Genomic DNA, 26,600 nt, shown 5'->3' on the forward strand with positions numbered 1-26,600 from the left:
GGCCACCCCCTAGCTCCACCACTGTATATACCATGGTACTTTTTTGTAAGCGATTGCTCATTTTTCTCAAATGACTAAGTTTGTTTTCTTGAAATACTTCTTTATGAAGAGAAAAAAATCCCTGACTACTCATTCATTGATGTTGCTTTATTAGCTGTCCATCCACCTAACATGTATGTACATGTTGCTGTAGCAACCTCACAAAAATGTACTTTGGTGGTGCCAAATGGAAATACCATGGTACTTTGATATAAACCAGTATACTGAAATGTTTTTACATAGTACTCCTAGGTACATCCAAGAGTACCATGTCCAAAAAAAACATGATACATTTTTTGTAAGCCTACTTTTTGTAAAGTGAACGTATAAAATGTTCAAGTAAACTCTAAACAGTCACTGCTGTTTAGTCATTTATTAACGTATTCGTGTTTTTAGTTTTCCCCCGCCCCGCAAATAGGCGTTTATTTGTGTTGCTTTTAAAAAAGACCCATCTACATTTTTTGCGACGCGACGCATGGATTTCTGACGTAAGAGAAACATTGTCGACCAATCAGAACGCTGACTTCTACGCGTCGCGTTGAGGTTCAAAAAAACTTCATGGACGGAAGCGTTTTAGATTGACGTGTCGCTTTAACTTACTCTTTGTCGAAAGCAATGACACAAAGAATGAAAATGAGCCTTAAGGGGGCGTTCAGACCGAACGCGTATTACGCTACACAAAAAATATAGACGCGCCGAAACGCATAGATAACCGAAAGCATGTGCCTCGAGACACGCTTTTAAAAGTTGACGTTGTTTTTTACCCGAAAAAACGTCAGTCTAGCATATGTTTACGTAGAAAAACAATGAAAAATGAGCGCAGGCGGACACACAAAACGCGTTCGGTGTGAAGAGGCGTGGCGCGCTGAGAGAATGATTGACGCAAGTTTCTCGCATTAAAAAGGGGCGGGGCGAGAGGTGAAGCGAAACATGTTATGTTGATGTATATAAACGCGTTCTCATCAAATACGAAGTCGCTGCTACAGGTGAACGCAAGCAAGGTAGAGTGCTATTTACAACTAATAATGACTATTCCATTACACTTAAAATGTTATGTTAAATGTGTGCTATTTTACTTTAGAGAGAATGAAAAATATAACTAAATCTAAAATACTATGCAAGTTTATTGAACTTGGATGCATTTGGGTCATAGGCATGTAAGGAGAAGCTGATTACATGTCAGTGAAACATAATTATGTGTTTATTTTTCTGATTATTATTTATTCAATTTTGCTGTAGTTGTACCATGGTATAGCCTAATTGGGGGTATTGATATCAGAAGGTAGTACTTTGATATAACATGGTACAGAATAACTGCCATATTCATATATCATGGTAATTACATGGTAGTTTTTTTTTTTTTTTTTTTAATTAACTTCATTTAGATAAGTTAATACTTACTGAAGGCAGGCTGATGTGGTGATACCATGATACTTTGATAAATATTAAGTGAGTGTCATATATATATATATGTTAGTGTTTACATGGTACTCATGGTAATAACATGATCATTTACCTGTCTTGTTTTGTTTATGTCTTTATCTTTCTCTGTCTGTAGGTTTTTATATTTTGTTTATCTCTGTTTAAATGTTGCTAGGGCTGTGTTTACGTCCTCAGCTACCGCAAAGCGTTGTTACGCACTATAGTTCACGACGGCCAGCTACATTTTTCTGTAGGTCTGAAAGTATGTGAAGAATGTGGGTTGCTGGCCATATGGAAAAAGAACTTAAAGCCTTAATAGACCACTGAAAACACATTCAACTGCTTGTGTACATGTTCTCTCCTGAATACTTCATTTTTACTTCATTTGACCTTTTACATAGATTATCTACATATTAGGGGCAGCTAAGATCTTTTGATCATCTGGAATTTGAGGGGTTCATTTATATTACATAGCATGTACATTATGCTTGCATTCGTTTTTTTGGAGTGATGCATGAGAGAGCATGGACATTTTAGTGACGTTTTCCTTAAAGTTAAGTTTTGTGTGAATAAATGCCATTGAACACACTCCTAAATGGATTCTGTTCTGCCAGCAGGGGTTAAATAAGTTTTCATTGATGAAAATCATGTGTATACACAGTCAAGAACAATAAAGGAGAAATAAACATGCAATAGTAGGCCAAAGAGTCTGCAGTGGGTAGATTGGCTCTTTGAATTGTGAATTCATTGAAGATGCTTGAAGTGACATTTATGTTTTCTTCTCTTTTTTTGGCTTTTAAACATGTATAAACCTGCAGTAATTTCTGCAGAATAATACATGCTCAAACCCCAAACAGTTACCAATAAAACTATGACTAATGTCTATGTCATTATAGGAATGAGAAGATGAAAGAAGATGGAAATGTATTATTTAGTCGTTTATATATATATATATGAGATTGATTGAGATATATATATATTTGTTCAAATATAAGATGAGAACATAAACCAAAAAACGGCATTGTTCATTCATTATTATTTAGCTATATTACATTAATGGCATGAGTTAATGAATTTTTTTGTAAGGTTAAACCTCAGGCAATTAAAAGCAGATTTCATGCATGTACTGTGATTTTGATTTAACTTTAGTTTTAATGGTTTGTTGCTTAATAAGTAGCAACTTTGCCTGGTTTCATTGTAGATGTATAAAAGGTAGAGCCATTATTCTTGGCTTGTACACCAAATATTCTTGGATTTGAACCATTGTACTCATTGTGCTCAGGTTTGAGAAGAATGATGAATTAATTGAAATATATTTACTATACAGCTCTCTTAAATAATTGATTCGGATTGCAATCAATATTTATGTATGGTGACTGCTAAACTATATAATTGACCATTTGTCCAACAGGCAACTGAATTCCTACACATCTATAGTTTCAGGTCTCTTGTGTAACTCAAATGAATATTTCATGTCTTTTATTTATTTATTTATTTGTTAAGTGAATGTGTAAAAAGTGGAATAATGCACTGTCATCATTATTGTGAAATAAACCGTGTTATTTTGCGATAATGATCAGCTGTACATTATCCCGTACACATTCTTGGCTTTTAAACTGTTATACATAAGGGAATGTTAAGCTGTCTCCTCTCCACATCATCAGTAATCTATGCACCCTTTATCTTCATGTTTTGCTCAGGTTGTGCATGCTCATACGTGTGTGAGGTGTGCTGGCGTGAGGATGGATGTGGAGGAGACTGGAGCAGGTCACATGGAGGCAGCGGCTGTAGCAGAAAAGGCACCGGATCCCAAACGCAGCAGAGGCAGACCTCGCAAACTACCACAGGTCAGAGAAAGACAATTCAACAGCTTTGTTTGAATCAGTCTGAAATAAAGTAAAGTAGACCTACAAACAGACAGACAGACAAGATGATAGATAGATAGATAGATAGATAGATAGATAGATAGACAGACAGACAGACAGACAGACAGACAGACAGACAGACAGACAGACAGACAGACAGATAGATAGATAGATAGATAGATAGATAGATAGATAGATAGATAGAGACAGACAGACAGACAGAACGACAGACAAAAATAGATAGGCATGCAGACAAGATGATAGATAGACAGACAGGAGGCAGGCAGATATGATAGATAGATAGATAGATAGATAGATAGATAGATAGATAGATAGATAGATAGATAGATAGATAGATAGATAGATAGATAGATAGATAGACAGATAGATAGATAGATAGATGGCTAGACAGGAAGGCAGTCAGACAGAAAGGCAGACAAATAGATAGGCATGCAGACAAGATGATAGATATATAGACAGACGGACGGACGGACGGATAGATGGATAGACAGACAGACAGACAGACAGACAGACAGATAGATAGACAGACAGACAGACAGACAGACAGACAGACAGACAGACAGATAGATAGATAGATAGATAGATAGATAGATAGATAGATAGATAGATAGATAGATAGATAGATAGATAGATAGATAGATACAGACAGACAGACAGACGGATGGACAGATAGATCTTGATTGATTGATTGATTGATTGATTGATTGATTGATTGATTGATTGATTGATTGGCTTAGTAAGTCAGTCACTTTTCTATAAATAGTGTGTATGTTGTGTAAAATGAACCGTGTAAATTTAATCACCCAGGAGTCTGTTGAACCCCCCGCTCCCAGGAGGCCGAGAGGAAGACCAAGAGGCAGTAAAAATAAAGGCCAGAAGGTCACATCCAAAGTAAAAGAGCTTGCTGTTGTGCACTTAAACTTAAAGGGAATGTTCATTGAAAAGGAAGATTCTGTCATCAATAACAACCTCATTTAAACGCATATGACTTATGTTAGCCTCAATCACCATTCACTTTGATGGGATGGAAAAAAAGATGCAATGAAAGTGAACGGTGACTGAAAAATTATGCAAGGAAAGTGACTAGTGACATATCTCATATCTTTGTGTCATATGGGTTTGGAACAAAATGAGGGTGAGGAAATGATGACAGAATTTACATTTTTGGGTGGACTACCCCTTTAAGTCCAATGATTCTTTTGAATGATATGATATCTCTCAGTCTTTATTTCTCTCATTATTCTTTATTACTTCATTTGTTGATGTACCTAGGTAGAGGCACCTAAAGAAAGGAGACCGCGAGGTAGACCAAGAAAATGGGTGAGAATTCTCACATACATTCTCCAACTTCAAGCTCTGTATTTGATGAATTATTGTCATGACTGAAAAAAAATGTTCACAAACATCTTTTTAAAATAAAATACAGTTTACTGCCTGCTTTATTTCAGCGGTAGTAGCTCACTGTAAATTACACCAGGCTAAAAAGCATAGAGATATGTGAATAATGCATCTATAATGAGCCTATATAATAAGGAGGCATGTTTGCGTGAAAAAGAATGACAATGACTTAATTTTAATACTCGAGACGTAGTGCAATTTCAGCACAGATTTACAAACTGTAAAAATCTGATCTCCCAAATAATATTCAATTTTGACTTTGAGTAGTTGTTTGTAAGGGATGGCCAAGTTGCTAAATAGTGAATAGTAGACTTGGGATCGATGCTTTATAAACGCATCGATAATCATAAGATTTTCCTGATGATTATCGATATATATCTGCATTTTTTCTGTTCAAACATTTTTCTCAACACAACTTAATGTGTAAAGGTAAAGTGTGAGCAGGAGGGTAAATTAAAGGGGTTCACAACGCCAATGCTCAGCATCAAAATTTTCATTAGAAGACAAAGATGAATTACTTTAGCCATCAAATGTAATTTCTGTTACATCTATGTCGTTTTGTGGTTTGGCAGCTTAAATTAAACCTATTCAATGCTACATACAGATTAATTGAATAATAAATGTCAGCATTTTTAATTGTTTAGTTTGCACAGTTGCACCAGTTTCATACACTAACCTGCAAACTCATCAACGTCATTTTGTTCATTCTTGAAGAAGTACAAAAACCTTCATAACTGCCATCTGCTGCGCCTCATCAGCTCATCCTGTGTGTGTGTGTGTGTGTGTGTGTGTGTGTGTGTGTGTGTGTGTGTGTGTGTGTGTGTGTGTGTGCATGCGTGCATACTTGTGTGCATGCTTGTGTGTTGTGATACTTCGCCCGGCTTCAGTAAATGTTATTTCACCTGCTTGTGGTCTCCCAACGCTATTACACCAAACTGTTAATCAGAGTGAATTGGAAAGCATGCAAATTAGGCTTCTAATTTAAATGTTGGATAATTTTAATGTATCAATGCCTCGAAAATACATCAATAAAATAATCAATAATAAATTACATATAAATTATATATAATAATAAATAATAAATCAATAATTGATATTTCAATATTTTATGACATCCTTAGTGAATAGGTGTTGATATGTAAATGTAGGCAGTCATATGTTAATGTGCTCATAACCATGACCAAAAGGTTTGAATGATCCGTGTTGGAGATGAGCTTTCATTCTAGGTGAACTGGGGTGGCAGTTTGCATTGTGAGTGTTAGTATTTGTACGTAGTGCATGAAAATTAAAATCCATGATATGGCCCTTTAAGAAACTATTTGCATTCAAACGTTGAGAGAGAGAGAGAAATCTAAAGAAAGAGAAATTTCACCAAGATATGTATCACTATGTTATACATGTGTAATAATGCTCCTTTTTTGTCACACTCTTTGTCTGTTTCGCTCACTTTCCTCGTTTATGTCAGCCACAGCCTCAGACAACAGTTCATCAGGAAGAACAGCAGGTAAATAGTATTTCATTCATATCATCCACGAATTCATTGTCACCAGGACAACTAACAAATATATTTTGTGCCCTTAAATCAAACTAATGTAACTGCATGACAATCATTGCCTTCAGTTAAACACAAAACTGATAAGCATGTCACTCAGTGGTTCTGAAAAGCTGCAGGTCTCTTTGAAGTGATGAGTTGATGAGTTTAGAAACCATTTAAAAACTCCCTGTTACTCATACGGTTATCAAAGTTAGCACAGATGCTAAATGACTCAGTGTGTTTAAGGGAAACTCAACACAGCTCCTTACATTTCTTGGTTTCCTGTCCAACTGTCACAACTCTCAGTATCACAGCTAATGCACACACATTCCTCATGTGTTCTCTCTAGCCCTCTCATCCTGAGGTGGAGGGGGCGGACTCAACAGAAGACCTGCCCGCTCAGACTCCGCCTTCTGAATTGGAACCACAGGAGAGTGTGTAAAACTACCTCACTGGAGGCACTGCTCCAACTCAGCTGCAACTGAATAGTTAAATAGTTTAATAGTTATTAGTTGTTTACATTATTTTAATGTTCAAACTTCAGACTAAAAGGATTTTTAAAGGAGAACTGCCACTGCTTGCATCGTTTAGTCAAAGATTAGCCTTAAATTGTGTCCAGGAACCACGTAGGACCACAAAACAATCCCATTAGGGAAGATGCAGTTTATTTAGCATTGTACATCTCAGGATTCTGAAGATATAGGTTACCAAACTTGAAACATTGTGCATTTTTTGATTATTTTGACGTGTATAATATCTTGTATTGTTTTATATGTTTACAGTGGAGTGAATGGATTGAAAAAAAATGCAATTGTGTTGTTATAAAAATACTGATAATAACTAGTAATGAGCAGGGATGCAAACTACTCCCCTTTCAGCTAAAGTCACATTATCTGTAGCTAATTTGCCCAAAGTGTTTAGTAAAAGTTTCTACATTTTCCTTATTGAAATGACTTGAAAGTGTTACTTTAAGGCTAAACACTTAAAAAAAAATTATAGCACTTTTAACAACACAAGCTTTACAGAAAATGAAGCTTTTTAATTTTCTGCAATGTCAGAGTCATCATTGTGCAGTTTGATAAAAATGTGATTATAAATGGTTACTTAGAAAGAAAAAAAAGTGACTGTGGCAAGGAACACAAAACTCATAAGATGCCATTATATATGTTGGTTAATTGAGAAACTTTACCTTTACATTTACAATTGCATTTAGTCATTTAGCAGACGCTTTTATCCATTGTGACTTACAAATGAGACACATAGCAAGCAATGTGTCATACAAAGTTCAACAACATCTGCAGTATAAGACTGACAGGTTCCCACAGTGGCTGGAGTAGTAAAGATGCTTCTTTAAATACAACAAACGAATCAGCTGAATATATGACGTTCTCACCTTTGTCACCTCTCATGAGTTTGCATCCCTGAATGAGACATGACATCAACAATGCCGTAACTGTTCAACAAATAATTTAAATTCAAAACATGAAGTTGAAATTGAGTACCTCTGCACGAGATACCTCGGTTATATTGTTTTCCTATTCCAGATAGGATGTAATTTGTTTTCTTTTTTCTAAAATATTTTTTTTTTAATGGCCATTCTCTGGAGTGTAACAGGATTATTTTTGGCACTATATTATCTTTTTTAGAATCTATATTTTTATATGTCATTTTTACTCCAAATTCTGATATTGCGCTGACATGGAGGTGATATTTACAACATTACTGATGTTTATAGCATCTTTCATTGATCATTTTTAGGACATTGAAATGGCAAGACAGTTATGTAGTTTTATATCATTACAGTTTCTGGTTTCTCTAAAGCAAAGTACAGGGTTTTTGTTTGTTTTTTTTTAAGAAGAAGAGAATAAAATGTTATTTGTGGAACTTTAAATGTTTCTCAGATTACATCAGGTTGTGTGAATCTGTTTTTGTTTCTAACTGGAATTGTTATTTTTAAGAATGATACCAAACATTGTTTTAAAGTACATCATGGTAGAGCCAGTTTAGCCATTAGAAAGCCTGGAAATATCAGGGAATTTTTCAAATGTGTTTTCCAGGCCTGGAAAATTCATGGAAATTTCTAAAGTGAATATAAACAGAATTGTTCTAGTTTTTCTCTGCTGAAATATGTTTTGATTGAATGCTCGCAAGCCATAGTGATGTTTGATTTATCAGTGATTTATTCTTTTCAGTCTCTTCTTTCACACATTGAAACATGTATCTAAATAATTCATTAGCAAATCGGTCTGAATAAAACATTTCTTTTTAAACATCTGTATCCAGTAATCACAAATGCTTGAAAGGGTCATGGAAAAGAGCGGAAGCATTACGTGCAACACCTTAAGTCATAAGTGCAAAGTCAATGTTCATGGCCATAAATTTTTGCGCTTAGTCTAGGCACAAGTGGGTTTGGCGAAATCATGTGCTCACGCAGGAAAACTGCGTAGGAAACGCTGGACCAAGTGAAATTTAATTCTGTGGTTCTTCTCCGGTTATTCCAGCTTCTGCATCTTATTATATAGTCCATTCCCTTTCAAGCACTTACAAATTAAACAGAGACAGTTGGAGGTCTAAATGGACTGTATGCAATGAATTCGAAGAATGGAAATGTGGACTTGCGTTCTTTTGTGCATTAACTGTATCCTTGATGAATGCTAGGCATATTTCTATGACAGTGACGCGCTACTTTTACTTTTTTATGGAAAATGCTATTCTCGTCAAAATGTATTTTATATTAAATTAAAATATAATCAAAATAATGAAGTGGTCCAAACAAATCATACCAAATCCAAACATTCTACTCTGTCCAACTTCTTCCACCTGCCCCTTTTGCGGTGACTTAAAATCGGTAAAAAAAAATAAAAAATACAAGAACTGAATTTGGACTTTGCGCTGAGTAATGACGTGGTATTGATATGTCTTAGCGCAATGTCAAATTCTCAGAAAAATAGCAAATGCTCTTTGCGGCAATTCACTTACATACAATACACCCAGTGTTTGCATGCCTACACTCCCACCAACGCCCACTTGCGCTTTGCGCTGGCACGAAAATTGCACTTGAATTAGCACTCTCACGAAATTTGGAGAAGACACTGCACACGGTGGTTGCGCTCACTCACGAAAATAGAGCTTATGTTCAAAATTGGTCAATGAATTGGTCAAAAAGGGTAGGAACCTTGCTTTTAATGAATATGAATTCATTACTTTCATTGGTGTATGAGTGTGTGTGAATGGGACACAGTGTAAAATGCTTTGGAAACCTCTAAGGTTAAAAAAAGCGCTATAGAAGTGCAGACCATTTACCATTTTAGACTGTGGTAAAGGCCTCTCAAAAGTGTTATTATATTCTTCAAAGGTCAGTAATGCATTTTCAAACATGTTTGCATACTCCATTTATTTGCCTTTATTGACTATAGTCTGTTTTTATTGTATTAACCAATAAAATATATTATTTTGGTTGTATGCTTAACAATTTTTCCATAGAAACAGAGATGCACATGTAATAGTCTAAATGTCTGTTTTTATTATGTCCTTAATTATTTAAAATTTCTTTTAAATTATTTGTTTCTGGTTTGAGGAGTAGTTAAAGAACATTGTTACTTCATTTAGCTACTTGTGTACATACACACACACACAAATTCACTTTTTTATTGTAAATCTCATTTTGCTTCATACAAAGAGATAGTTTCACACCATAATGGAAGATCTTTGGAATGCTGTCTTTCTAAAATGACTGCCTGAAGTAATATCTGACAACGTTCATCACAATCTGAATTACACAAATACTAAATCAACTTTTAAAAAGGAACTCTTGAAAGTAATTTCACTTGCTGCTGTTGAAACACTATTGCTGTATTTTTTTCTTTACTTTTAACATACACGTTCGTCCTTAGGTTTTTCTACAAATGGCTTTGTGACAAATAATGATCACTTGGGATCATTTCAGCTGCGAATAAATAGCTAATTGTGATCAATTAAAGTGTTGTCCTGCCATTCACCAAACTAGTAAGATTTCTCAAATAGAAGAGGTGTCTAAAGTTCCATTTGGAGTCCTCCAAAAGTCCAAAGTCAATAGTATCAATGTGTGTCTTATTGTGACAACTCCAATTGTTGAAAGTTTTGTGTACAATGAGTGTGAATCAGAGAGGTTCTTGGAAAATAAAGGAGTCAGAACCTTTGGATAGCTCCAACCTTCTGTTGTGGAAGTGAAGAACGTTAGTTGAAGGTCCTCTCCTGAAGAACTAACATTTTGTTCAAGTTATTTTTAATGAAGTGTCCTTACAGTGAATGTCATTGTACCAAATGCCCTGTACCAAATGCCCATCCAAATGTTATTCCTGAATCCCAAAAATGTCCAATGTGTCCAGTTTCCCAGTTGTCATGCATTAATCGCGTCGGCCACATCAGTGAAGACAAGTCGACTGGGTTTCTGAGTTGTACCTTGACTTGTGTTCAGAGACTGAAAAGAAAGAAATGTCATTGCATTAGATAACAAAATATCAAACCAAGTGGCATTAATCGAAAAGAGCACAAAAACAATGTGAGGTTGGTTTTAAATGAAAAAGCAAGTGATATACTGTGTAAAATGGTTGGTTGTCAAACATTAGTGAAACATGTCCATTGTTCATGGGATGAACTACACCTGTGGTTACTCTAATAGTGAGAATAGAGAGGGGTCAATCACAATCCAACAGAATTGGAGAGAGAAATGTAGAAGAGGTAAGTCGTAGTTATTTTTGAGTATTAGTACGATATTAAATGGATGTGGCAACAGACACATTTAAAGTAGTGATGGATACTTTACCACAAATATCAAACCATAAGGCATTGTGTCAGAACTTAAGAGAAATGAGAATGGTAAAAAAGGAAATCAAGAAAAACAAATCAATGAAAAGGAGTCACTATGGTGTGCTAGTTTAATAATGCATTGTCTTATTGCTACTTTCTATTCATTTAAATGTATATAATTTATAAAATGTTGGATACATAATATTTTCACCACAATGCATTCAAGGTATCTGTAGTAACAAATATTGCATTTTAAACCTGGCATTGAATGCACTCACAAATCTGTTATTTTTGTTTGCCTATGTGTTTTTACCGTTCCCAATGTCTTAATGTACACTTACTTTGGAGTTTGGTCCTGCTGGGCTTCCGTCTCGTCCGTGGTCCAGCAGTTCCTGCTCGAGATCATCCTGTTCTTCAGCCGGATCAAAGTTATACATGGGCATCAGCTGGTGTCTCAGTTTCTCCAGTCTGTAGAGAAAACACCACAACACTATCAGTGACACTTTTACAGTCTGATGCTGGGACAGAACCATTTCAGTTAAGAACCCTTTCAAAGGACATTTTATTATTATTATTTATGTTTAGCTTAAGTTCTTTAGGGCAAGGGACCCCCTTCTTCCCATGTAACGACAACTATACAGTTTATTTTCATGTCAAAAGACTCCCTTATACTGTGTGGAAATTGTAATGTTGTAAAAATTACATGATGAAATTAATGGATTTTATATTGTCATTGTACTAAAGCAAAATTTAACATTTTGAACTATCCTTATACAACACTTGTTTAAACATGTACCATGTGACATGTCATTCAAAAGCCTTCCACATGATGGAAATAAGAAACAGATCTGCACACACAGAACTAAACACTTGGTGCACAAAACATGTTGATGGTAAAATTCACAGATTATTTATTTTTTATTATGAACGGGTAATTTTGAGTCGAAAATGAACTTCAGACTTAACACAACTAGAAGTTACCAAATGTAACAACAAAATCAACAATAAAAACGGTGTAAATAAACTTGAAAACAGTGACACCGTGCAAGCTCATTAATTATTCAAGCCTGGTGCATGCTGGGAACACCAGCTTCGAAAAGTGAAGTAAAACAAGTATGCACTTAAGTATGCAAAATGCACTCAAATGACCAAATAAATAATGCAAGGTTTTCTATTTTGAAAAATGATGACGCATTGTAAAGATAAACAATAATAAATCATATTTACTTATAAGCTAGAGCATTACATATTGACATGTTTGAACTAAATACAAATAATTTACTTAATATTTTCAAGTTCACACTTAAACTTATTCAATTTAGAAAGTACTTAATATTTTCTGCGATTACTTCACCACAAGAATTTTCTTTTTTTCAGTGCAGTAATTATGTAAAATTTGGTAAATATCAGATTTTTTTCTGCATAACCCCAAAGCACACCATTGCGGTCCCCAGGTGGTCCCTGGACCCCAGTTTCAAAACATAATTTGTATGCAAAACATTTTACATAACCCAAGTTTTAACAACCCCTACTTTAGAAAATCATCTATGTTCTGGTGCTTTAATAAACCCAGGCACAAAATACAATGATCTAAAGAACCTATAATATAACACTAGGAACTTTTTAGCTCAAAGAACCATTAAGTCAAAATGGTTCTTGAAAAGAACTTAAAGTGCTACGAAGAGCCAGTGAAGAGACTTTATTTTTAACATGGAGTAAAACTGGAATCTGGATTTTCTTACCTTTTCTTTTTCCTTATGTACAGAAGCTAGTGAAAGGAAAAAAGTGAAAGGAAAAAAAATTACATTCCATTATTCCACAGTACCTAACATGGGTAAACAAATACACTCACCTAAAGGATTATTAGGAACACCTGTTAAATTTCTCATTAATGCAATTATCTAATCAACCAATCACATGGCAGTTGCTTCAATGCATTTAGGGGTGTGGTCCTGGTCAAGACAATCTCCTGAACTCCAAACTGAATGTCAGAATGGGAAAGAAAGGTGATTTAAGCAATTTTGAGCGTGGCATGGTTGTTGGTGCCAGACGGGCGGTCTGAGTATTTCACAATCTGCTCAGTTACTGGGATTTTCACGCACAACCATTTCTAGGGTTTACAAAGAATGGTGTGAAAAGGGAAAAACATCCAGTATGCGGCAGTCCTGTGGGCTGAAAATGCCTTGTTGATGCTAGAAGTCAGAGGAGAATGGGCCGACTGATTCAAGCTGATAGAAGAGCAACTTTGCCTGAAATAATCCACTCGTTACAACCGAGGTATGCAGCAAAGCATTTGTGAAGCCACAACACGCACAACCTTGAGGCGGATGGGCTACAACAGCAGAAGTCCCCACCGGGTACCACTCATCTCCACTACAAATAGGAAAAAGAGGCTACTATTTGCAAGAGCTCACCAAAATTGGACAGTTGAAGACTGGAAAAATGTTTCCTGGTCTGATGAGTCTCGATTTCTGTTGAGACATTCAGATGGTAGAGTCAGAATTTGGCGTAAACAGAATGAGATCATGGATCCATCATGCCTTGTTACCACTGTGCAGGCTGGTGGTGGTGGTGTAATGGTGTGGGGGATGTTTTCTTGGCACACTTTAGGCCCCTTAGTGCCAATTGGGCATCGTTTAAATGCCACGGCCTACCTGAGCATTGTTTGACCATGTCCATCCCTTTATGGCCACCATGTACCCATCCTCTGATGGCTACTTCCAGCAGGATAATGCACCATGTCACAAAGCTCGAATTATTTCAAATTGGTTTCTTGAACATGACAATGAGTTCACTGTACTAAAATGGCCCCCACAGTCACCAGATCTCAACCCAATAGAGCATCTTTGGGATGTGGTGGAACGGGAGCTTCGTGCCCTGGATGTGCATCCCACAGATCTCCATCAACTGCAAGATGCTATCCTATCAATATGGGTCAACATTTCTAAAGAATGCTTTCAGCACCTTGTTGAATCAATGCCACGTCGAATTAAGGCAGTTCTGAAGGCGAAAGGGGGTCAAACACAGTATTAGTATGGTGTTCCTAATAATCCTTTAGGTGAGTGTATTAGCACAATGATTGTCTCACATTCTCTTGAATGCGAAGCGTTATGGTTGAGAAGAAAAATTCAATGACAATATTTTTAATCAATTTAAAAGGATCAATTCTGTCATCATCTACTCTACCTCATGTTGCTCAAAACATGTTCCTCACCCAAAGCTATCGGATGTCTTCAAAAGTCTTGGAATATACCTTTATGCTACTTTTTTGCCCTTTGATAGTCGGGGATGCCAATTTCTTTCGCTGTAAGAGTGATTCAACCTGGTCTCATAGAATCATGTACCTAGATTTTTGAAAATTATTTTAATGGAGCTCGTTCTAGAGGTGCTAAAACCACAACTTCATTCACTTTCACACAAATCACAAGTTAAACAGCTGATTATCCGTTCATAAACTCTTATGACATCTAAACACATTTACTATAGTGCATGACTTGTAAGGTGATACATTTTAACATTTGCCATACAAAACCGACATTTACACCTACATTTACAAGCTTGTTTGAGTGTGATCAAAATTGTGAGGTAGCTCAAATGATAAGAGTGTTGCACCTGCGATGCAAAGGCGATGCTGAAAGTGTCATCGAAGTACTACAAAACTACGTGGTTGTTGTTCATCTCACATTTGCTTTTTCTGACACTATCAGTTAGGTTTAGGTTAGGGAGGTAGGTTTTGTTGATTTTAAGCTCGATATAGTATTAACTGAAAACCTCATCTGTTTGGGAGAAAATGTAACTTTCTTTTACCGACACACAGTGGGCATTTCACCTCGGACATGTTGCGACAGGAACCACGTAATATCAGGCTTTAGCAGTTTGATCTCTTTTTTCGTTCTTAGGTAACAACCACCAGGTTTGAAAGGATATGAGATTAAATGATGAGAGAATTTTCATTTTAGGTTGTACCATCCCTTTAAGAAATATATTTTTCTGTTATTGTGTTCACATTTCCTCACCACGACGACAGCCAGCCCAATGACTGTGATGATGCCAAAGGGTACGAGCACCATTCCCATCCCTGTGCCTTCCACGGATGCGATTGGCAACTGCGTGGAGTTGAGACTGGTTACATTGGTGGAAGATGTGATGGAATTGAAGGTGGACCTGGACGTAATGTTCTCCGGATCAGTTCTGGCTTCTACTGAACTAGTGAAAACAGGAATGGAGGTGGTGAGGGGAAGGGTGGGGTTGAGGGTGCGGAATGGAGTCAGGGTTTGGGTTTCAGTGTAGGTAAACAGATTGGGTTTGGTGACCAATGACATGATTCTTGTAGGGTGATGTTGTATTGGGGTTTGAAGTCAACCCTACTGGCATTTAATCCTCTTCCAGTGCTCGGCCATGAGGATCTCGGTGCTCTCCTGAACTACTGGCAAGTATCCTGTGAAAAACAATAGACGTCTGTCAGCTGCTTAGTTAGAACTGAGATACAGTGGCCCCAAAATGCATTTTGACACTTACGTGACACTTAAAAATGTCTGAACTTCATTGCATTAGATAACAAACTATCAAACCAACTTTCAACCACTTTGTTTGTTAATCTGTTATCTAAACTAGCAACATTTAGCATGTCTAGATACTTGTTGGAGCCACTATAATTTTGTCACTGTAACCTTTATTCTTAATTGAAATCCTAAAAGCTTAAAGGAATAATCAGGTTCAATACAAGTTAAGCTCAATCAATAGCATTTGTGCCATAACGTTGGTTACCAAAAAATCTTCCCTTTATTTAAAAAATAAAATAAAATGAATACAAGAAAAGTTACCTATAATGGAAGTCCATTGGGCCAGTTCATAGACGTTAAAAAACACATTGTTTCACAAATATAGGCGCAAGACGTAAACATTATATGTGTTAACATGATTTAAGTGTGATAAAAACAGGGATTTACCACCATTAGGCAGTTTAACAGATAACAGGGTTTAACACCATTATATTGTCTTGACACCAAAGTTGTTATATTTGACATAACTTCACACAGATAAGGTGCGTGATCTTGTGGTAATATTTTTGAAACAGTGTGTAATAAGGTTTATGTACTGGCCCCATTCACTTCCATTATAAGTGTCTTAGTGTAACCATCCAACTTCTGCTATTTTTTTAATAAACGATGACACTCTCGTTGAGTATCATTGTTCATGGTATTCGGCAATATGTCACAAATGTTGTCAATTGAGATTAACTCATTTTGAACATGGAGAGACCATTTTCTTACCTCACCCCTTGAAACAAATTGATAAAGGCAACTTATATATTCTTAATTAGAAAGGATTCATTTTCTTCATGAACATCTGAGAATCAGAAGTTCAAGATGGCACCAAGTATGGCTGCTGTGTTGTTATCTCAAACCCAACATTGCAGATTTTTGTTTGTTTTCTCTACAATTATTCTTATGTTTTTTGTCTTGGATGTGGTCTGCCTTATTGCATACGAAAGACAAACACTTTTGGACATTTGTTCTGCAATAGCACACCGAAAACCAGACTTTAAATGAAGTTCCTAAACGTAAGTTCGGGAGGAGTGAGTCCATCTAATCTTTCAATTAACAGCTAGAGTATATACTCAGCTGTTTCCAGCATCCCTCCACCTCCTCAACTCCACCTTTACCCTAGGCATCTTGCCCCTCTTAATCCTCTCCTATTAATAGTCCCGGGGGGATACTTCAGAGCTTGAGTTGAAGCTGATTCATCAAGCCCCTCCTCCGTGGACATCAAGCCAAATAGGTTTAACCTTAATAGCTTAAAGATTATATGGGCAAACGAATTTGTGAAATACCTCAATGCCAACCCGCTGTTTTCAAACACGCCAGTGGAGCCCTTTGTGTGGGCAGCCCGATCAGTTCATAAACTCATACTTTTTACCCTGTTCCTTCCACAATGCTATCTTATGACATCTAAACACATTTACTATAGTGCATGACATGTAATGTAATACATTTTAACATTTGCAATACAAAACAAACATTTACATATACATTTACAAGCTTGTTTGAGTGTGATCAAAATTGTGCGGTAGCTCAACTGATAGAGTGTTGCCTTCCACGGATGCAATTGGCAGCTGCGTGGAGTTGAGACTGGTTACATTGGTGGAAGATGTGATGGAATGGAAGGTGGACCTGGACGTAAAGTTCTCCGGATCAGTTCTGGCTTCTACTGAACTGGTGAAAACAGGAATGGAGGTGGTGAGAGTCAGGGTTTGGGTGGAGGTTAACAGATTGGGTTTGGTGATCAATGACATGATTTTTGTAGGGTGACATTGTATTGTGATTGGAAGTCAACCCTACTGGCTGCGAAAACAAAGCCGGAAAAGGGGAAGGAGAGCCGGCGTTCTCATCAGACTAAGACGCCGCGTAAATCGACCCCCGCTACCCAGTATTCTTCTGGCAAATGTTCGGTCTCTGGTCAACAATATCTGTGAGCCGAGAGTGCTGATCTCTTTCCAACGAGAGACAAGGGACTGCTGCATTATCTGCCTTACAGAAACATGGATGTCTGTGGCGATTCCAGACTCAGCCATCGAACCTGCGGGGATCTCCGTGCACAGAGCGGACAGAGCGAAAGACCTCTCAGGTAAAAGCAGAGGTGGTGGTGTATGTTTTATGATCAACAAATCCTGGTATGATCAGAGGAATATACATTCTATCAAGGCTTTCTGCTCTCCTGATCTGAAATTTCTCATGCTTCTGAGTCGACCATTCTGGTTACCAAGGGAATGCACAGCGGTCATTATCACAGCTTTGTACATCCTGCCACAAGCAGACAAAGACCGGGCACTCAAGGAACTGTATGGGAGTGTAAGTGAGTAGGAAACCACGCACCCGGAGGCCACATTCATTGTGACCTGGGACTTTAACAAAAGGCAATTTCAAGTCAATCGCACCAAAATACTGCCAACAAATCAGTTTCAACACACCAGGGGACCGGGTGTTGGACCATTGTTACTCTCCCTTCCAGGAAGGCTACAAATCCCTCCCCCGCCCACCATATGGCAAACCGGACCAGTCTTCCATTCGGCTTCTGCCTGCAAGCGAGCAGAAATGGGAAGCACTCGCCCTCAGAACGATCCAGTGCTGGTTGGACCAATCAGATTCGATGCTACAAGACTGTTTTGATCACGTGACCGGGAGATGTTCCGGTCCACCTCTGATGACGACATAGAGGTCTACGCTGATAGGGTAACTTGTTTCATCAGGAAGTGCGTAGATGATGTAGTACCGACCAAAACTATACGGATCTACCCGAACCAAAAACCATGGATTAATAGCGATGTTCATATGGCACTCAATGTGCAGACCTCTGCTTTTAATTCTGGGAACGTGGAGGAGCATAAACAAGCCAGTAATACCCTCCGCAAAACTATCAGAGCAGACAAACGCCAGGGAATAAAGGGAATAAAAACTCCACCGTGAACACCACTGCCTCCCAGATGAGCTTAATAATTTTTATGCTGGTTTCGAGGGAGAGAGAGCTCTTGCGGCCAAAGCAACAGAGGTTAGTTCACTCTCCATCTCTGTAGCGGATGTAACCAGATCCTTCCGACGGGTAAATATCTGTACAGCTGCTGGTCCAGATGGAATTCTGGGCCGCGTCAGAGTGTCCACGAACCAACTGACTGGTGTTTTTACCAGACATTTTCAATATTTCCCTCTCCTCTGTGGTCCCAACATGCTTTCAAATGTCCATCATTGTGCCTATACCAAAGCAATCCAAAATTGTACTTGCTCTGACCCCCATCATCAGCAAATGCTTTGAGAGACTAATGAGAGTTTACATTTCCTCTGTGCTGCCCACCTCACTGGACGCTCCATTGATGATGCCATTGCATCTACAATACACACTGGTCTCTCCCACCAGGAAAAAAGGAACACATATGTGAGAATGCTGTTTGTAGACTACAGCTCAGCATTCAACACCATAGTGCCCTCCAAGCTTGATGTGAAACTTTGGGATCTGGGCCTAAACAGCTCGCTGTGCAACTGGATCCTGGACTTCCTGTCAAGCAGATGCCAGGTGGTTGGAATGGGCAGTAACATCTCATCACTGACCTTCAACACTGGAGCCCCACAGGGCTGTGTGGCAACACATAGCTCCAATGCCATCATTAAGTTTGCTGATGATACGACGGTGGTAGGTCTGATCGCTGACAATGATGAAACACTCTGATACACTGGTGTCAAGAGCACAACCTCTCCTTCAATGTCAGTAAGACCAAGAAGCTTGTAGTGGACTTCAGGAGGAAAGAAAGTACACAGCCCCATCATCATCAATGGCGCGCCGGTGGAGAGAGTCATCAGCTTCAAGCTCCTCAGTGTCCACCTCACAGAGGAACTCACATGGTCCGTCCACACTGAGGCCGTTGTGAAGACTCACCAGCACCTCTTCTTCCTGAGAAGGAAGAGGAAGTTTGGAATGAACCACCACATCCTCACACGGTTCTTCTCCAGCACTGTAGAGAGCATCCTAAATGGCTGCATCACTGGCTGGTACCGCAACAGCACCACCCTCAACCGCAAAGCCCTGCAAAGGGTGGTGCGAACTGACAGACATCATCGGAGGGCTGCTCTCACTGCTAACATCAGGCAGGCGGTATCGCAGCATCAGGACCCGCACCAGCCAACTCCATGGCGGCTTCTTCCCCCAAGCAATCAGACTTTTGAACTCTTGATCTGTAACGATCAATATACATCAGCACTGCACTTTATTAATCTTATTACCTCGTACTGGTCGGTCATAAATTATATTCTCTCTTTACAACACACTGGCAACTGACTTTCAACCGACAGCCTGAATGTCAATACACCACAATACAACCTACTCTATATTTCATATACTATTTTTATTGTATACTGTGCATTCTATATAGTGTGTATTGTATACTGTACATTGTATTTTGTGTTGTGTGTAATTATGTGTATATTAGATATGTAAATTGTGTTAATCTGATGTTTATTGTAAATTGGTATATTTCTCATAACTGTCATGATTGCTATGTTGCACGGAACTGCACCCAAGACTTTACCCACTGTTGCCCTTGTGTATATGGTTGAGTGACAATAAAGTGATTTGATTTTGATTTGAGATTGATCTAAAAAACTGCTACTAAACATACTGACATTCTTTTAAAATCTCCAGTCATTGCTCTCAAAGAAACCCGAACAAGACTCGCTGCTCAACATGTACACAAAAAAAGGAATTATAGATAGAGTTCATGGATAGATAGCTCTCGCTCTATCACTGAGAAAATCTGTGTGTGATTGCACACTCTTGACTGAATGTGTGTGTGTGTGTGTGTGTGTACACACACAAGTAAGAACCCTGTGGACGACATATGGATGTGTGAGCTTTTGAGATACTGTTGGCAAGCCACAAGCTTCCTTCCACATTACAACCGTTAGGATTGGTGTGCACGCTTGTTTGTGGATGTGGGGGCTGAAGTCTAGGGGCAGGGAAGAGGTTCAGAGCTTAAAATAGAGAATAGGAGAACATGCTGTTGAAATCTTGGTGGATGTCAATGAGAATGAAGAATCTCCTAAACCGCAGATCGTCTTTCATTCATGAGAATTCACTTGCGTTTAAAGGGATAGTTCACTCTGAAATTAACGACATTACTTTCTTTCTAAAGGAAATGTTTTGTCTACACTGATCCGTTTCATTCAGTGAACTCGAATAATGACTTGTTTGTTATTTTCAAAGTATTCTTAAGCCATAAAATAGCTTTGGGTAAGATACAGATCGAATTTTCAGTTGTTATTAACTGAAAATCTTCCCCTCGTCACAGTCATTCGTGCTTGGGAATATTTAAACTTGCCAGGTCGCGATTGGTTATGAAACATGTTATAACCTATAGTGTTTTGCATTGCTGATGTCAAATCTGGTGCGACATATCTTGTCACTCACTCGCCACTAAAATGTAGGGACCGAAAATCTTCTAAAGACAAAAGAAATTACAAAAGTTTTCAGGATAAAATATATAGTTTGTAAGAAGGTAGGCGAACTATAAACATTGGCAATTTAAGATAGCCTAAGCACATTCTTACAAAATATTCTTAACTTTATTCTTCAGTTAGACAATAAGGAGAAAATAGTAGTTAAGAAGATGATTTACATAACAAATACAGACTAAATATATTAATTATTGCAATTGAATAACACTGCTGCAAATGAAAACAGCATGTGGCTCGGTGATGCCGATGTCAGATCGGCAAATTCATCTTTTGAATAGGTCAAATTAGATCAAAGAGTTGAACCCTGGTCAGCGTGTTGTGTCTCCACTTGGGAATTTAATTGAAAGATAATGTAAATTCATGTACATTTTAATCTGTCTTTTGGGATTTATAGTGTAGCAGTCTGAACGATACTTTTTGGAAATCTGAATCTAAATCACAAGGGGAACCCTGGTCAGCGCGTCTCCACTTGTGAGACTGCGCATGTAAGTTTTAATCGGTGTTTGGCTATAAACTAATTTGATAGGTTATTGTTTTAAACTTTGAATGTTTCGAAATATTATGATTTGATCAAGTCTCTCGTCTTTCCTGGAGAAAATACACTCAGGGCAATTTCAGGCGAGATCCCTATTGGCGCCCCCATCGGGGTGTGGGTGGTATGACAAAACTTATCAGTAACTAATAAAAGTGGTTTTATTTTACATGGAGAGGGTCCGCACATGGGGTTAGAATCACATGACCAGCTGGATACTACTCACTTAATCTCAGTAACCGTCCTGTTATTGGACACTTTCACTCATTGATTAAAGTAATCATGGCTGACTGTGAATACTAAATTACTACAATTGCATCTGAAAACAATTGATATTAAATTATGCCACATACAATCCGCAATGTGTCAGTCCAAGATGACACAAAGACAAAAGTTATGGAGTGCACCATTAAGTACAATGATGTATGAAATATCCAATCGTCATCCTTAAATACAAGTACAAATATCTTTATAGAAATTATCTTAATGTTTAAAGTAGCTCATGAGAAAACTACTAAAAAGTAATGTACTTAAGTATCACCCTGTTTTCACCCAATTTCAATTCAGATTCATGAAATAGACATTATGCTTTTCTAACTGTTTTTGACTGATTAAAAACAACCAAAATGAACTGGTTGTTCATTTGATAATGCGTAGTGAGACAAACAACGAGGAAAACCATGTTGGGGCAAAAAAACAGCAGGTTGTTCCTCCTGTCCCCTCGCTCCAAAAAACAAAATTGAAAAACTGCCGTGAACATTCTTTGCAAAATCGTATTTTGGATTCCACAGAAAAATGAAAGTCATGTGGGTTTGGAACAACATGAGGGTGAATAAGTTGTGATAAATTTGTAATTTTGGGGTGAACTATCCCTTTAAGCAACCTCGAAAATTGCATTTTCTAGGATAGCCTTCTTTCTTGAAATAACATCAAATTTGATCCTTGCAAAAATTATGTTAGTTGTTCTGAAGACTTTTGCAAGTTTTCTCTGGAAGTATGTGTATGTGTAACGTATTTGCATGCGCGTGTTCCTTTTGTGTGTGTATATGTGTGTGCGTGCGCACTGCACAGCATTCATGTGTATCTGTGTGTTTTGGCTTCTTGTTGCCGTTAGGTACGTCTATCCCCGCCCTGCAGCAGCCGGGCAGCAGTGGGTGTCATGACAGGATGTGGGTATGAAAATGGCAAAGACAAAGACAGAGAAAAAGACACAGCACCAGTCTGATACTGTACCTTGGAAAGCAAGTACCCAGAAATGCGGCCCACACTGAAAGAGGTGCATTTCGTAAGAGATGACAAAGAAATGTACACAGATGTATTCTTGCTTTGCTTTGCCGTTTCTTTCCCTCTCATCCTCTCTCTCTCTTAATCTAACTACAAGCCACCTGTTGCTGCATAGCTGACGATTTATAATTGATTATTTCACACACTTAATGATTTTCTAAGGCAAGCATCACTATTATTATTATTATTGTTCACATGAGGGTCAGAGATCTGAACAAACACCTAGCTCGAAATATTAACTTTGCTGTGTAACTCATCTTGGACCATTTGTGCTGCAGACATTAATTAAACCTCAAATTATACAGATAAACATCTAATTATGCATACCTAACGTAACTGGGTGATTCTCACAAAACTTGTCAAGAGCATGTCCCAGCCCTATTATAATCCATCCATCCATCCATCCATCCATCCATCGTCAACCGCTTATCCTGTGTACAGGGTCGCGGGGGGCTGGAGCCTATCCCAGCTAACATTGGGCGAAAGGCGGGGGACACCCTGGACAGGTCGCCAGTTATTATAATCCAAATAAAAAAAAAAATGACAAAAATAATAAAAAAACATTTTAGAAACAAAATGAAACCTCCTTTGGCCCATTAAGATTTTTTACTGTGTGGCATTATTTTCATGACATTTACCAACTAATTCCCATTGCAGCTATGCAAAAAAAGATGGTCAAGATAATATTCTCATTGCCGCAATATAATAATATTTTACACACACACACACACACAAGCCAAAACAGCACTGACCCTCCGAGGCATGGACAATACAAGACTCCTGAGGGTGCATCAAGACATTAGCAGCAGGTCAAGTCCTGTAGGTTGCGAGGTGAAGCTGCCATGGATTGGACTTGTTGGTCCAAAACATTCCAAAGAGGCCAGGGAAACACATTGATCTCTTCATCATGTTCCTTAAACCATTCCTGAACATTGTGAGCAGTGTGGCAGGTGGCATTATCCTGCTAAAAGAGGTCAATGCCATCAGGGAGTACCACTGCCATTAAGGGGTGTACCTGGTCTGCAACGATGTTTCGGTAGGTGGCACGTGTCAAATTGACATCCACATGAATGGGCACTCTGACCGTGTGTCAACTGTGTCTACGCAGAAAGGTACAATGCAGTGTTGTGACATTCCTCCCGTAACATCATTAAAACTGTCTGTGACTTGTGCCACAGTAGACCTTCTGTTGGTTCGGACCGGCCGGTTTGTGGTTTGTCCCTCCTCGGACCACTGTCAGTAGGGACCCACCACCGTTGACACTGTTTCAGAGATGCTCTGACACAGTCGTCTGGACATAACAATTTGGCCCTTGTCAAAGTCACTCAGGTCTTTACACCTATTTCTTCTGCATTCAACACGTTGACTAAGAGAATTGAGTGTTTGCTTACCATCTAATCTACCCAGACCTTGACATGTGGCCTTGTTAGGAGATAATCAACGTTATTCACTTCACCTGTGGGTGGTCATAATGTTTCAGCTCATCAGTGTATGTTCAAGTAAAAGCCATACATGAACATATATATTATATATGTGTTACATTGCCAAATATCAGATTTTTGTAAGGGAATTGTCGATATTGTGACAATCTCTCCATTTTTTATCTGATGATTTTCTCTGTCCAAAAGCTCAAACGCCGAAGACAGGAATGCATTTTATGTGCCGCAGAAATCTGTGTATTTAAGAGGTGTTGTGATCCTATAATTATCTTCTTACATAATCATTTATAGTGGCACTTAAGAGAAAGCTATGTTTGGCATGATCCCAAACAGTCTGTGTGCTCCTCCGGGCCAATCAAAACGCTCCAGGCTCCCTTAAGACTGTGTCCTCGACCAATCAGAGGTCACCTCAAGACAAAGATAGCCAGACTTACGTAGGCATCAAAATAATGCTGCTGCTCCTGTGGGTTATCTATTATTCGTGTGTTTTTCCATTATGCCAATTGTATAAAACATTTAAAGAGTGTAAAAATAAGTGTTAGGTAGCTTTGCTAATTCTTGTCTATTGTCATAGGCTGCTGATAGAGATACCTACCTTTTCATGGAGAAATGTGGCTGATCTCTGTTCGAGGTTTTCCAAGCAGGAGATGGAAAAAAGGAGAGTGAATTTCTCCTTTCACCCCTCCTCCTTTGTTCCTCAGTAGGCAGAGTAGATCAGCAAAGCTTTAAACTGAAATGCTTTCCTCTATTCTTTCCCACAGTACAGATTCACACCTCTTCCATCTCTGCTGCTTTCTCTTTTTCTTTCATATCATTTCATTCCATGCACAAGACAACAACAGCTACAAGGATGCTACAAACCCAAGCTATGTGATCCAGAATTGTCCCACCTCCTTTCCTGCATTGCTATTGGTTGACTTGTGGGCAGCTGCGAACTGTGATTGGCTAAATTGGCTGTCCGTCTGTCTTAGCAGGGATGAGGATAGGATTTAATGGTTGGACACACCAGATGCTGTGCTTGCGTCCAAGGAAGTGAGATCAAGGATGTTAACCCCTTACTGCCTCTCACAAAACCTATCATGATGTGAACAGGTGACATTACCACCCCAAAACCAAAAGAAAAACATATGAAGTCATATTTTGCATTAAGAAAATGTAGTCTGCAATTAGGACCATTCCATTTTTTTTGTATTGTGACATTATTTTCAAGCACATTTCACCCCCCAATTGTCATCTGATTGGCTATTACAATTTTAAATGTAAAAGATCAAAGAATGCACAATCATTTTACATTTACAAGAACAAAGACTGACTAGAATGTCTTATTAAATGTAAACTTTTAAAAGAACAATTTCACAGTTGTTTCTCATATTCTTATTGATCATTGCAAACGGTCTTTATTTATTCATTTTAAATGAATCTCTGGTCATCATGACCACAAATTCTCAAAGAAAATAATCAAAGATTATATATAATCTTAAAATAGAATTTGCATCAAGAATAGAAATCTAAGCACTCCCCCTCTACATTCTCATATATTGCAAAATTATTGACATGTTAAAATGTTACAAATTGTACATGTTATAGAAATGGCAAAGTACTTAAACATCATGTAATATTTTTAAAAGATTTCTTCCACATACTATACAGTAATGGGCATGTGGAAAGAGGTGCTTAAATTACCCAAACATTCCTCTGTGAGTTTCACCCAAAAACAGTATGAGGTCATTTGATTATTATTATAAACTTTCCAACAAAATATTGACATTTTCAAGTCCTTATGGATAATTTGTTTTTAACATCTTGACATTATATCACTTGTTTTTATTCATAAAGGTCAACTTGACTTTTTCTTAATTTTATTATTTAATTATATTTAACAAATTAATTAAGGGTTGTAACACCAGTGACACATTCAATTTTAAATACACAATATTAAAAATAAGAAGAAACATAAAATCTGATGAAATATGATGGGTCATGCAGCGAATTGTGGGAACGCCCGATTATTGTGTTTACTGTAAATTTAACAATAATTTACTGTAAAAAGCACATGTATTCTCTTGTTAAACATAATGTACATTTTTACCATTAATTATACAGAAAATTCATACATCTAGAAAATGTAATTTTTATAAAATTTTATTGTAAAATGTACTGTATTGTCTTTTAAAATATATGACATTTTTTACTGTGTATTTTACAGTTAATACTCATTAATCAATTAAAGTTTTTTTTTCTGTTGCATTTTTACAGTCTTTTACCATTAAAATTCAG

General features: G+C 37.7%; 2 protein-coding genes across 3 annotated transcripts; one reads left to right on the forward strand and one right to left on the reverse strand.

Moving 5' to 3' along the window:
- The first annotated feature begins 791 nt into the window (after positions 1-791).
- Positions 792-9,878, forward strand: LOC127646706 (high mobility group protein HMGI-C-like). The gene is made up of 6 exons (XM_052130526.1): positions 792-1,040; positions 3,162-3,308; positions 4,155-4,238; positions 4,620-4,667; positions 6,211-6,249; positions 6,629-9,878. The coding sequence occupies exons 1-6, from the start codon at positions 975-977 to the stop codon at positions 6,719-6,721; spliced, it is 477 nt and encodes a 158-aa protein (XP_051986486.1). The 5' UTR covers positions 792-974; the 3' UTR covers positions 6,722-9,878.
- Positions 9,879-9,998: 120 nt separating this feature from the next.
- Positions 9,999-25,194, reverse strand: si:ch211-161c3.5 (uncharacterized protein C3orf18 homolog). Of its 2 annotated transcripts, XM_052130525.1 has the most exons (6): positions 24,919-25,194; positions 15,084-15,505; positions 12,810-12,835; positions 11,409-11,535; positions 11,084-11,117; positions 10,651-10,738 (listed from the first exon to the last, which is right to left on the reverse strand). In XM_052130525.1, exons 2-5 carry the CDS (start codon positions 15,387-15,389, stop codon positions 11,112-11,114), a joined length of 465 nt encoding a protein of 154 aa, XP_051986485.1. In that variant the 5' UTR covers positions 15,390-15,505; positions 24,919-25,194; the 3' UTR covers positions 10,651-10,738; positions 11,084-11,111. The 2 variants fall into 2 exon arrangements, with proteins under 2 accessions (XP_051986484.1, XP_051986485.1); XM_052130524.1 differs by lacking the exon at positions 11,084-11,117 and having other exon boundaries at positions 9,999-10,738.
- Between the last annotated feature and the right edge of the window lie 1,406 nt (positions 25,195-26,600).

The sequence above is a fragment of the Xyrauchen texanus genome, chromosome 7 (genome assembly GCF_025860055.1).
Source record: "Xyrauchen texanus isolate HMW12.3.18 chromosome 7, RBS_HiC_50CHRs, whole genome shotgun sequence".
Classification (NCBI taxonomy): domain Eukaryota; kingdom Metazoa; phylum Chordata; class Actinopteri; order Cypriniformes; family Catostomidae; genus Xyrauchen; species Xyrauchen texanus.

Bases quoted from the DNA above. Each gene is read 5' to 3' on its own strand.
- si:ch211-161c3.5 (XM_052130524.1), bottom strand. From the start codon at position 15,389: ATGTCATTGGTCACCAAACCCAATCTGTTTACCTACACTGAAACCCAA. The intron at 11,536-12,809 runs GTAAGAAAATCC...TTTTCTCTACAG, and splicing joins TACATAAGGAAAAAGAAAAG to ACTGGAGAAACTGAGACACC. The intron at 10,739-11,408 runs GTAAGTGTACAT...CTTTCTTTTCAG, and splicing joins CAGCAGGACCAAACTCCAAA to TCTCTGAACACAAGTCAAGG.
- LOC127646706 (XM_052130526.1), top strand. From the start codon at position 975: ATGTTGATGTATATAAACGCGTTCTCATCAAATACGAAGTCGCTGCTA. The intron at 3,309-4,154 runs GTCAGAGAAAGA...TTAATCACCCAG, and splicing joins GACCTCGCAAACTACCACAG to GAGTCTGTTGAACCCCCCGC. The intron at 6,250-6,628 runs GTAAATAGTATT...TGTTCTCTCTAG, and splicing joins TTCATCAGGAAGAACAGCAG to CCCTCTCATCCTGAGGTGGA.